Here is a 13,627-nt window from a genome sequence, read left to right on the forward strand (position 1 = left end):
CTGCTGTGTGATCTCACTCTTCACATCCCCCTTTCCTCTATAGTATTGCAACACTTCATTGATTCAACACAATCGACAAGAGAGCATGAAAGCAAGGCAGGCTCTCAGACTAGAACAGCTGGTTTTCTTGATGGCATCATGTCCCAAAGAGAGGAAAGGAATCACAAGAAAAGAGACTACTTATTCTCAACAGCAAACAACTCCACACCGGAGAAGAAAGCACAACCCTGCTGACTGTGAGAAAAAGGCAGCAGTGGGATTTTGAATATATTTCTCACTCCTTGATGGATCATGCCTGAAGATTTTGTGGGAAAGCAGAGCACAGAGAAAACCACGCTTCAAAGCCTATCACTGTACTCACAGGGGCTGTGAAAACTTTATATACACGATCCCCTGCTATACTGTCCAAAGCCCACATACAGACCTGCTGACACCACCAATTCCTCAATGGCCACACTCCACAACTACTAATGCCCCACTGCCATTAAGCTCTGGAATAAGCTCCTGTCAGTCATGCCAAAGTGAGCTTAATGATAGATGGACAAGGGTGACCAGTGAGGTCTGAAAAAGATGGCCAAAACTCACTGACCCTGTGACCAAGCTCTGAACAAGGGCTGCTGGACGTAATAGCCACCCATGACACAGCCAACGGCCACATTGAGTACCCACCCATGAGCTGACAAATCTTAGGCTATTCCACTCACAGAGTTGTCCGTCGCACTAGTCTTTGGACACAGAAGCACAACATTGCAAAGTTTCCTCTTCCCCCATCTCAACCGCTGTCCTGCCTCAACACGCAGCAGCAAAAACAAGCTACCAAGGAACTGACAACTACCTGCCCACTGGTCAGCAGGAGAAGGTGCTGAGGCCAGCGAGGATCAGCAGTTGCTCTGGTTCCCAGAACTTAAATTTCCTAAGCTGGAAATGTTTGACTGAACACCACAAAAAGGGGCGCAGGAAGCAAGATCACAAGCTACCTTAAGTCCACGAGCTCTTTCCTTCTACCAAGCTGCTCACACCTAATACCTTATCTTTTATCTCAGCCTAAAACAAGAGAACATGCATTAAAGGATCAGGTTATTAACTTCTAAAAGCTGGGCCCTTTCCACAGTCCTCTCTTGCAACAAGGGGTTTGCTTCTGCTTCTCAAAAGCAAAGAAGGAAACCGATATTTGGACAGAGAAGGCATATTCCAAGGGACAATCCCTGAAAACAAGGCTGCTCTCTCTTCTCAGTTGCGGCAGTGCCAACCCTGTTGAGTGCCTCCAATGAAGCCGATGGTAGTGGTAAGCGCAAGTCAGCCCCTCAAACATTTAGGCAAGCCACAGTCCTCAAGTGGAAATAAGCAGTTTCATAAACAGCAGAACTGAAGTCCCTTGGATTTCTTCAGATCCGTGTCTTGAAGTTAAGTTCCTCTGTGACCAAACTGATGTCTAATAAAGGGTGAGTCAATACCATTCCTCCCTGCACATGCACCACTGGGGTCCCTTCCCTCCACCTAATTGCCTGCTTTCACAAGGTATACAGGAACTTATTACTTCAGAGCCTTTGTGCCTTCTGAGGAACACCACCACAACTCACTAGCAGGTTCAGAGCAAGCAGGGAGTGGAAGAGAAACCAGGCTCAGAGATGCACAACATGGTTACGCAAGTCCCATTTCCTTAATCAGGGTAAAACTGCAGACACGGCTGGGGGGAGCCACGCATTCAGGGGAAGTGCTGGCACATTAAACCCAGTACAGTGCTACCTTGACACCTGAGCAGGCTCTGCCCTGCTCTCCAGGGGCTGCTCTGTATATGGCAAAGCTCCTGACCTTCCAACATCTGTTCAGTTTTTATACAAAAGCGAGTCCGGGCCCTGTAAGACAGTACCAACATCTTTGTTGACATCTCAGTCCCTGTGAGAGCAGCTCTCCTTTGGCTTTGTGTCAGCCACCTTTGGCTATGTTAGAAAATAGTGTATAGCCTGTTCTCTCAAGCAAAGCCGTTTGCCTGTGCAAAGGTTCCCAGCAAACAGACAGGAGGTGGCAGCTGGAGAAAGGAGGCCTGGGATCACTGCACACAATCTCACCTTTTATTACTTATCCACATTTACTGAACACAGCCTGGCTCTAACCCATCAGTGCAAGAAACCTACTAATACACCTACATGATTAGAGACTCTCCGGCGTTTTGCGGGGCTCTACTGCCGCAAAGGTCAAGGCTCAGCAAAACAAGAAGGCACTAGGAACTGTCTCATGCAGCCTGGGATCTCTCTTGCTCATCTCCCAACCAGCATACATTTGATACTGCATTAAGCAAGGAGCCTGAGAGCATTCTGCTGTCTCAAGTTCATGCCATAGCTTTGTGTGCACATAACCCCCCCATCAGCACAAGCTAGAACAAAACATGACTTTCACATTTAATAGCTTCCAAAACGCTTGTTCTTCTTGAACAAAATGGCACCCCACGTGCCTCAGATGTTTGGTAAAGGCTGGAAAGAGGGGAATTCATTAGAACATTAACACCCTGTCTATCCTCAGCAATGAACCTGCTTCTGCTCCAGAGAGGTCAATCTGGAGTCTGTACAGATGCTTTAAGGTCGGCTTTTGCAGAACAATAAGGTGTTCACTGCTGCAGTACAAGATCTCCACAAAAATCTCTCCAGTGCACGCCAGCCCTATCACAATGCCCTCATCATGTCAGCTCAAAGTACACACAGCTGTGAAGAATCCTACCTGGATCACAGCGTCCAATACATTTTTCAATGGCTGTCTACTTCTATAAGACTTGAGAAGATTTCCTGAGCCTCAGGATACTCTTGAACACACCTAGGCTTGGTACTAAAAGACAAAATACAACTTTGATGTGCCACAGGAAGTTAAACAGTACTGCCAATGTCCTAGGGCCCAGAATTATTATGGAGCTTGTTAAATGATGATAATCCTAAGTAGGCCACCTTCAGCACTACTGAAGACAAAAGCTCTCAATTGTTCCTGATCTTGTGTTCACACTCAGCAATTGGTGTACACCTGAATCCGTGAGAAGACACAATAGTCATGTGCCAGAGAGCCCGGAGGGTCATTAGAAGTACCCGTATAATTTACCGACATACTGTGTTTAGCTGCAGCCAGTGCCTCAGAAGAAGTAACGTTTTCTCCCTTCTTCTGCCCATGAAAAGGAATCAGCAGAAGTGCTCAAACATGGAATTAAATGGCATTGAGATGGAACAAACAGTAATTCAGTCTCCTCCAATTCCTTTGGAGAGATCAACAAGTCTCCATACGATATCTATAACCAGAAATTCTCTTATTCTGTCAAAGAACTTCTTTCATAAAGATACCAAGTACATAACTGAAACAGAGTATGCTACTTGCCATGCAGCCTCATCCAAAAGATAAAAACCTCAATTCTTTGGTATTTAGAAACTTTGATTGTTTTTTTTAATCTTATGCCAATATACTCCTCTAAATTGTACAGTTCTTCCTGAAGTTTATACCACAAAGATGTGTTTAACTTATACTTTTCTTCTGAACCTCTCTCTGATCCTGAAGCATGCAGATAATCACTTTGCCAACTATAGTTTCAACCCCTGATCCAAAGGCTTACAGTCCTATCAGCAAAAAGACTCTCGTAGAACAGTGTCTTTTAAACAGCAGCAGTGCAGGGCCTCATGTAGCTGGGCACTGCTAGTCTGATCCCCTAACAGGCAGCCACACAGAACCCACACATCAGTTCAGTCCAGTATCACTTACCTATTTCCATGATAGTCAAGAGATTGCTACATAGAAAAACCTCAAGAACAGAAAGAAAGTGCTGTTAATATAATATTTAAAGAAGAAAGGTGTGTCCTAGACAGGAACTTAATTGCTTAAGTAGCTGGTCTGGGGCACAGCACAGTACTAAAGAAGAGAATAAACTCAGAACAACTGCAAGTCATGAGTAGAAAACATCATTCAGAAAATAAGACAAATGTAAAAGTTTTACAGCAGGCTGGTCAATGAAAGAGGAAAAAACATTGCAGCTCCTATTATCTCACAAATGCTTAAGCTTGCTTTTTGTTCAGTTATCTGATTTCCTGAGGACATATACTGTGAATGAAGCTTCAAACAAGCAGAAAGCAGATTTGAAGATCCACGAGTCTGTAGAGGTGCAAGTAACTGTAATGGGAAGGTACCATCTCAGACCTGGTAGAAGGACACTGCCACCTGCCAAAGGCTTCCCTGACCTGGATATGTGGGTGCTTCCTTCTCTCCCTTTTAAGACAATGTCCACAGCCTATAAATCACCCAAACAATTGAAATCACCCTCACTGGCAAACTCAAAGAGGAATCCAGGGAGTAAGTAAATGAAGAAAAATATTCTCTATTTCCACATGAAACACTTAGGTCAGAATTGAAGTACACACTCCACAGAGAAGCAGCTGGAATGATCACTGTGCGCACTTTAACCTGTTCAGGAGTTTAAAGAGATAAATAAATTTCATTACCTTCTTTCATCAAAGTTAAATTCATTCTGAGAAGGGAACTAGGTACCTGCAAAGACACAAAAATGCTGCAGAGGTAATGGTGATTGTTCAGAGCTCCCAGTCCCCCAATAAAACAACATTGTAATAATGCTTTACTAATAGACTCGAACCAAGTAACCCTTAGCTTTCCATTACACAGCTCAGTGAAGTAACCCAACAGATGAGCTGCTCAGAAAAATACACCTAGTCCTTCTGGGCAGCAAACGTGCACTGATAAACTGAGTGGGAGAGAATGCAGAGGCAGATGGGTAGAAGTAATCGGAAATGACAGAAAGATAAGCAGGCAGAGGGCAAGCAGAGAGCTTGAAGGACAGAGGCAGAAGACCTGAGATTTTACAGCGCACAGGTATTTGAAAAGTTAAACCAAAAGCTTTCCAGTAGCATTATTTTAAAAAATCATTCCCCCTAATATGTGCAGGGAACCAGCTGCTTGCAAAATGACCTTTAAACCCTACCTACCATACCTTATTAGACTAATTCAGAGCTGGAGGTTGGCTAATCCTGAAATCCATTTATACAGGACAAACAGGCATTCAGCAGGGACAAAGAGTGAACACATTGTCAAAATAATTTTGTCTGCGTTTCTGGATGCACACTCAGGCTTAACACAGTAGAGCAGTGTGCTCCTCCAACTTCAGAAATGAGAAGATACATGAGACATTGCGGCACCATCCTAACTCAAGGCTTCACTATCTGCTTCCCTCACATTACAAGGGAACAAACTAATTATAACAAGTCTTGGCTTTCCGGACAGTTTCTGTGAGGGCAGAGGTTTTTAAGAGCCTTTCACCAACTCTTAAAGGCCCCAAACAAAAGCCTCTAACCAAAAATGTTTTACAGCAAGAAACTTTTCTTTCGGTTAACCAGGACACTTGCCAACAGATGAAAGTACTCTAATACTATATTCAGATCACTGTAACAGACTGTCTTCAACGTGTCTGTTCCTGTATTTGAACCACTGGTGTCCAGAAAGAAGGTCTAGCTAGGACTGATAGCTTTAAATTGCTTTGGAAGCATCGTAAATATACTAGGAAATATCTCCTGACAAGAAGGCCTGTTGGGCAGACACAGTGTCGCAGTGGGGTGAAAACCACAACAAGGCAGGCATGATGCAGAAAGAAATCTCCCCACAAAGTTTAAATTTTGTGACAGATGAACAGTCCACAGTGTCAGACAGAGGAGCTCTGTGGAGAGAACAAACACTAGCAACCAGCATCAGGGCAACTTCCCCAAGCCTTCTCCTCTAACATGCCATAGCTCTGATGAGAAAAGGATTGGCTTCCTACTAATAGGAGAGCTCGTCCATGATTCATTAGCTTCCCAAGTTCTCTTCGGCACTGCAAAGAAGGGCTAGTGAGAGCAGTCTTGCTTGCCTGGTAGCAACTCTCCCACTGGACTGGGACCAATGCCACCAGAATAACCCCTGTACAAGCTATCTACACAGACACATTCAGCTGATTGGTGAAGGTTTTAAATCCTATTAGTCCTCAAGGTATTCAGCCCCAAGACCTGCTAACAAAAACAGCTGATGGATAGTGTGTGGAAACTGCAAACTTCATGTAGCAGGAAACCATCCTGCACAGACTACAACCAACAAGGAGCATAACAAATCTTTGGTTTCCCCAGTTTGTCATGAAGACTTTGGCATCACTGATACAATTTCCCAAGTTATAGCCAAGTTGTCAGAGAATGGGTCTAACATTAGCACAGAAGTTATGGAAGTCAGGGCTATTCTGGAACTTCTTGGGAGTCTGAAGGCATTTGACCACTGACCTTGTGCTTCTAACCAGCAGTTGCTATCGACAGCAATTTTTGTGGATCTGTTTCAATCTAACTTCAGCAGCAAAACACATAGTTTAAAAATTGGAAATCAACTTCTTTCTGTCCAAGACTGCTTGGTCATCAGTATCCCAGAATTAATCTGAGTAAGAATTTCCACTTCCAACTTGCCAACACAGTGCTACAAATCTTTTGTGAAAAAATCTGGCATTAAAACAGCATGATGTATCACAACTCTACCTCACCCCCAAGCAACTATTTCCCATACTAGATAAGCCCGACTGAATACAGGCTACAGTTCTCAGGAAAACACTGCCTAACACACCATACAGAGAGCACAGAAGTGGAGAAACCTGTTAGGTACAGTAGATCCACAGAGGTCCCATTAATTTAAGCCAAAAGAGCAATAAATTTTGAAAAGAGAGAGATAAAACAATATGTCAGATAAACACATTCCATTCCTGATAGCGCTTGGCCCTACTTTGCTTGAAATTTTAATACCCAACTTCAAATGAGCTTTTTCAGATTTACCCACTCAGACTGCATCACAGCATCAAGTCAGCTATGACTGCACATTCCTGACTGGCTAGCTCTTATAGTATTTTTATTATTGAAACATATTTTGGACTGCTTTTAAACAGGTTCAGGCAAACTAAGTTTTAAAACAAGAACAACTGTAGCATAGACTACATTTTAGAGGTAACAAAATACCAAATAGTTCAACTTTAGAAATTGTAATGGTATTCTGACTTCTTTCCCTCTTTTAACAAAGTTACCTCCAAAACCATCTGTGAAACACGCATATTTAAATTAACTTTACCTGTAAGTGTATCTGAGATCAGAATCATCAAGCAAGAAATTAGACCCAAAGGCAATTCTGCCTCACTGTAACAGTGTCAAAAAACCACAAACAAACAAAAACCAGAAACCAAAAATAAACACACATGGACTGTGCGTTGATCTGTTAGACAACAGATTGTTTTTAAGAGAAATGGGGTCAGAAGTCCTTCTTCCAGACCAGGCAACAGATACAAGAACTTGAGAGGAAGAGATGATGCAGGGTATTGACTAAGTATCTCTAGAAGAGAAGCCTGGAAGCACAGCAAAGTGAGCAGGAAAGTTTTAAGCTTATTTATGCTCTTGTTTCCTTCAAAAATTACAAACTCCAGGAGGTGCCACGTTTCAGCTTTATACGGACTGCAAACAGCAGACAGACAGAGGTACTTATTCGCGTGGGTTAGTAAGCGTAGTCGACACACCAGGCTTGTGGGGAACATCAGGGCTTCATGAAGTGCTGAGACACATAAAGACACATAAAGATCTTATGCCTCCAGTTTTGTAAATACCGGGTACAGGCAGCAGCCTTTTGCATTTTAAGTAGGCCAGCATTTTACTCTGGGACATGCCACATCTATTAAGATGGTGGTTTATGTCCTTTCAGGCAGTTATATATTTTTAGTTTATCCACTAATGAACTCTTGAGGATATGAATTGTTATGTATAGACCCAAGACTCACCGAACAAAGAAATGCTGCCTTAAAAATCAAAACAATAACTGTTTCCATCCCTTATAATTAGAAGCAAAATACGGATCCTTTTCACCTTTGCAAATAACAGGTCAGGGTATGCTTGGGTACAGTTAATCCACTGCTGCTCTCCTCTGTGTTTACGAGTAAACAAACAGCAGCTGCCTGCAGCTTGCGGCCTCTCCACCGACTCCCTTGTGAGGGCCATTTATTGAGTCATAAACTCCTCCGATAATGTTATCGCCACAGCATTTGCACAAATAAAGGTTGGAAGAGAGAAAGATTAAAAAAAGGTAATTGACTTTACAGAAAAGGCAAGACGCACGCTTTACGGATATGTTTGCTTTGTGCGAGGACCGGCCGACAAAGGCAGAGCAGGCATATGCCTGGCCCAGGGTGGCTGGGCACATCATCCTCCAGATATGAAACACACAGATTTATCTGAAACTATAAAGCTGAATTTCAGGAAGCTCAAACAACCTTAAAGCCTTCCAAGTTAGATATATTGCATTTCGAGTAGCATACTGTGTGATATATTTGTATCTCCTCGATGAGGCTTCAACAGCTCTGCAGAATCCCAGGGCAGGAGAAATCCTGGCGTTTCTCAAGTACAGATAGGCACCTCACTAGACCTGGCCAAAACCTTCTTCCCCCAGCCACACACACTGACTGCTACTTTCTACCCCAAGAGGTACACAAACAATTTATAAAGCATTTTGTAATCCATCAGAATGGAAACAGCTCTTTAACAAGAGCCTACCGATCAGTGATACCTGCAGTGCAGCCCGTGGCATCCAACGCATCCCGAAGCCGTTTCTCTTAAGCAGAGAGAGATTCAGGTTGCGGAAACGACAGCTCCCAGCAGGCCACGCTTCAGCGGGATCCAAAACGCTTAAGCAAAACTGCTCCATCAGGATGGGGCACTGCATGACTACCTGCTGCATCTTCTCAGTAATGTAGGTCACTGCCCACAGGTTAGACACAACTTCCAGCAGAGTTGCAATGCTCTGCTGCATGTGCCAAACGGGAACCGGGCTTTCACAGGGATCACTCCGAAAAGCAGGCGCAGTAAATTGACCACATTCCTTTTTATTACAGTCAAGGGCAAAGGAGAATGCAGTCGACTCAAGGTTATGTTAAAAGTCTACCTCTGCTGGAATCCAGACAAACTGTGTTTTGCAAGGGCTTGTTTGCATAGCAGAGTGACTCACAGTAAACGAGTGTCAATTTTCCCTGCACTTCTATTACAAACCCAGAATGTTCATACACAGAGAAGTTGCTGTACCATAAACTCACTCACCAGTTTATTGCATTGTAATTTCCTTACGTAGACAAGCCCTAGAGCCTTGATGAAAGTAGGTTTACCTTTGTCTGTTATGAATAGCAGACTCGTGAGAAGCTGGACACAGAACAGGGAGAAAGAGCGCAGAATTATGAATGGCTCCACGCTCAATGTATACAGCTCCTATTTGACAAGGGAATACATGTGTCTGAGTATGCAGCTCTTTATAGCTTGGTTTGGCCAGGAGCTAGAGACCAAAAATTTCACCTTGGTCCTTCTGTGAAAGACAAGCACCTAGAGACAGTAAGAAAACACTTGGAAAGAAAGGTATATATGCTCCTCACTAACAGACATTTTTCTGCACATAGTCGCAAGAAGCAGGTTCTGTTTGAAACCTCAAGTCACATTAATGTATGGTCGCCAGAGGCTGCATCTTTCAAGCGGCAGCTGGTCGGAGATTCCCTGGTATAACCACCAATTACATAACAAATTAACCAACTACAATTCGATGGAAATTCAGATTTACCTACTGGTGTGAACAGGATGTAAAGGAAGCAGAATGGGTCACAAATATTCTGAAAAGCTTGCATGTGAGTGCATATTTGCAGGGGCAGGGAAGCAATTCAGTAATAGGACTCAATGAAAAAAAAAAGTTGTTTGTTTCTCCCTTCCATCTGGACTCAAAGTAAGAAATTACGCAGATTTTCACTGTCCAGTCTCCTTTTCCTTCCACACCCTCTTCTCATTGGCACAAGATAAAACCTTGAGGAAACAGCAGCAGCAATTTTCAATTCTCATTATCTAACGGCAGCAGTAGCTCTTGGTGAAACTTGCGGTCAATAAACTACAGGCAATTTTAAAAGACACAATGGGAACTGCCCCTCCCACAGCTGTCCCATTATCCCAGCTTTTATTAGATTTAAAGCCAGCAATTTTTATGCTGTAGCTGAAGTTCTGCAGAGCCGTGAAAACAGACCACCAGAAAAGATAAAACACTCCTAAATTAAAGAGGAGACATTACAGTAACATACTCTAAAGTCGGGGAGCTTCAACATAAGCAAAGCACAGGACGCAGCAAGCAACCCAGAGCCTAAGTGGGCTGACGCTGCTGCAGCGAGCCCATGGCGATGCCACCAAAACTTAACGTTCAGGGCGGTAGAAATGGCAAAGTTAGCGAGCAGGCTACGCAGGGCAAGTTGGAAGCATACTAGCTACAAAGGCGAACAGAGTGGGATCCTGCTCCCATAACTCTACGAACATCGCGCTACAGGCATTAACTTTGGAGTTCGTGGTCTGGATGTGCCTCCAAGAGGCATCCACTCACGTGTGGCTGGCCGTTCAGCTGACCCGTTTCAGGTGACTCATTTAGGATCAGAAGTGCCATGATCTAGCAGTGCCTATTTCCCTCCCTTGGCTACAAAAAAGTCCCGATGGCTAGAAAACATGCAAAGCAGGTAATGTCAGTTATATCCCTACCGTGCACTACAATGAAATAACCTGTTCTGGTAAGAGGGCCCGCACAGAAAATGAGTAGAAAAATTTCAAAACTCATTAAATGATTACCTGATATATTTGTCCATGGGGCAGAAGTAACTGAGGGTGCATCTCAGCTCCCATCTCAGAGATGTGCACAGAAATAGGCAAAGGGAAATGGGTGCCCAAAGGAACAGCCTCAAACCAACACAGTAAGGAGGAAGATGCAAAGAATTATTCTCATCCACTGTAAGCTGTAATTTTCAGTCTAGAAATCTAGAGCTTGCTTCCTCTGAGTCTAATGTATACCATGCCCTGGAGACATTTTTACCAGCCATCAAAAGGAACTTGCAGAGAACCAGATGCTTCATTAAAGAATATTCACCAAGCCTTATAAAATCTTTAGTAAAAAGCAGAAGAACAAATCACCAGCGTACAAGTGAGCTGAAGTCACACATTAAGGTTTGATTACATCCTCCTGTACGGGAAAACAAATGGTGTTTAAAAAAAAAAAAAGGGAAAAAAATGCCCAAGAAATCAAAAGATTCTGGCCTCCCTTTTCCACATTCCTCCAACCTGAATTTCCTGAATGAGGAATGCGTGAGACAAAGCCATTTGGTAGAAGATGCTAAATTAAACTTAAAGAAAAATAACAGCTTAAAAGGGGAAGGGAGGAGGGAGTTTGAATCCTTCATGAAAAAAACACAACAGCTTGTGATTGCTACATATATCTCAGGAGTCAGAGGACTCAGAGCAGTGAGGCAAATTGTCAGGGCTTGAGCTGTCCTGGGACAAAGGAAACTAGAGAAGATGTACTGCCTTACACACGTTTTATTTGAATTTGCACTTGCAGAACCCTCTAGAGCCTATACCTAGCTGCAAGGTTTAGTTACCTATTCCTTAGTCTTTCTCGCCCTTCCTTAAAACATAGCTAGGAGATTTTCTGCCACATTGTTATCATCCACAGCAAATTAATGTCCTATGCACTGCTCCTTCCAGGAAGTTTCTATAACAGTAGGGGAAAAAAAAAAAAAATCTCTGAAGTTCACTGAACACTCTGGGAACCAAGACAACCCCTAGATTTTGGTTTATAAAGAAAACCTACCAAAAAATCCCACCACTACACAAATCCAAAAACCATCCAAGTTAACAGGATCTTTCACTGCCCTCTGCTGTTACCAGTCATTTAGCTTCCAATTTACTCCTTTAATAATGTCGGGCTGGGGCTCAGGGCTGGCAGCATCCCAGCCCCTTTCTCAGGCGGGTTGGAGCCGCAGCTTGCAAATATGCTGAAGTTTAATGCAATCTGTCTTCTTTGGTAATCACATTCCGCCTGCACTGCATGCAATAAAGATGTATTGGTAAATGCATTTGCTAAAGATATACTCCACTGAAAAAGCTACAGGCCTGATTTACAGGAGGCAAGGAAGAAGCATCAGGTAACGGAGGCTGGCAATAGATGCGCCAAATGTCTGCACACAGCAACAGAGGACATGGGTTGTGCAGCAGCAGCACAGGCACCACTTTACTTTAAAGCTGAAAAAGAAACCACACGTTTTGGGAGCTGGGGACTTTAAAGATATCAGAGAAAAGCCCTTTCCCTGGCAGCTTTAACCTTGCTGATTTGCAGACATACAAAGACCTTCTTTGTAAACAGGAAGGAAAAAAATTCCACGAGGACTAGCAACAACATTTGGTCTAATATATCCTGACAATTTTCCCATCTCCTTCTGTCGGGCTTCTTCTGGGAGCCGGCTGGCAGCTTGTTTCATGTTATACTTAAATCAGGCATACAGCTTCCCCTTACAATGCTAATGCGACAGAGAAAGACTGCTTCTATGAAATCTCCACCTCCCCGCTGCCTTTGCAGTAGTAATCCCATGAGAGGAGTCTCAGGTTTCTATTCATAGAAGGCTCCATCCTTTTCCCCAAACCCACCTTACTATAGTCTCAGCACCTCTTGGAGAATTTTCTACCACCACCAAAAAAAAGCTTGCCCTTGAGGGACACCTGACCCACGGAATTCTCTCATGGGGAACAGCATCCTCCAAGACATTCGAGGCAGCAGTTTATGTCTTGCCACTCACTTTTCCCAAAATCATACCCTGGTTGTAATGTCCAAATACTTCATTTTTCCTTTCTCTTTCACTTGTTTCCAGAGTCAGAAATTCATCCAAGGTACTGAGCAGCCACTGTCCTAAGACATCAACAGAAGCTACTAGGGCTCTGCATCTCTGAAGGAAGAGCCATAAGGCTTGCTGGCCCCACACACAAGACAAACAGCTTTTAGGAGTGTGAAGTTTTCTTTAAAGACAGCAGCTTTGCCCGGTAAAGAAGCTTTCCTCAAGCAGCAACAAAAGGAAGCAAGACCTCTAGCTGCTAAGTTCCACAACGGGAGGATGTTTAGAGCCTGTTCAAAATGTTGCCAACACCAGCAAAATGGATTTGCCTACTGTTTGCAGTATACAGCATCCAAGAAGGCAAAGCTTGGAAAAAACATTGTGACTGAAACATAGGACCGTTGGTGCTACTGTTTTGGTGGAAGCCCAGTACAACAGGACCCAATGATGGGAGTGAAGTTGGGACATACCACAGTGTGACTGGGAAATGCGGAATGGATGTGGGAAAACGGATCCCAAGGAAAACCTGTCTCCTGTGAAGACTGCAATTTGACTACTGATACTGCAGCTCCCAGAAACGTTTCCCAGAAAAAAACACCATGCAAAACAAGACAGAAAGGCCAGCAAGTACAACAGGGAAGCTTTTGTTACCTTCTGAGCTGCACTAACGCAGCGCTGATATTCCTTAGCCAGCGCCGAGCATTTGAGCACTTCACGTTTGTTTTCTTGGTAACATTTCAGAATTTCAGACTGCAGGCGTGCACAGACAGGATCAGTGTTCCTCCTCCTGCAAGAAAAACAAGCACAGAAACATGCGTGAAGAGGAGTTTCGCCCACTTACTACCACTTTACCAGTGAGACACATACTAAACTTGTGTTGGAGTCATCTAGTCCTAATAGAGAAACTTATGAGAGTCGCAATCACCAAAGTGGGTCAAATGA

The 13,627-nt window shown here is 43.6% G+C and overlaps 1 protein-coding gene across 1 annotated transcript in view; it reads right to left on the bottom strand.

Annotated features, from left to right (window-relative positions):
- CHCHD6 (coiled-coil-helix-coiled-coil-helix domain containing 6) overlaps window positions 1–13,627 on the bottom strand; it is a 111,758-nt gene that overhangs the window by 24,629 nt on the left and 73,502 nt on the right. Inside the window, exon 6 of the mRNA XM_010284171.1 lies at window positions 13,337–13,472. Within this exon, the coding sequence (XP_010282473.1) occupies window positions 13,337–13,472 (136 nt within the window). The remainder of the gene's footprint in view (window positions 1–13,336; window positions 13,473–13,627) is intronic.

The sequence above is a fragment of the Phaethon lepturus genome, unplaced genomic scaffold (assembly GCF_000687285.1).
Source record: "Phaethon lepturus isolate BGI_N335 unplaced genomic scaffold, ASM68728v1 scaffold23853, whole genome shotgun sequence".
NCBI classification, from domain to species: Eukaryota; Metazoa; Chordata; class Aves; order Phaethontiformes; family Phaethontidae; genus Phaethon; species Phaethon lepturus.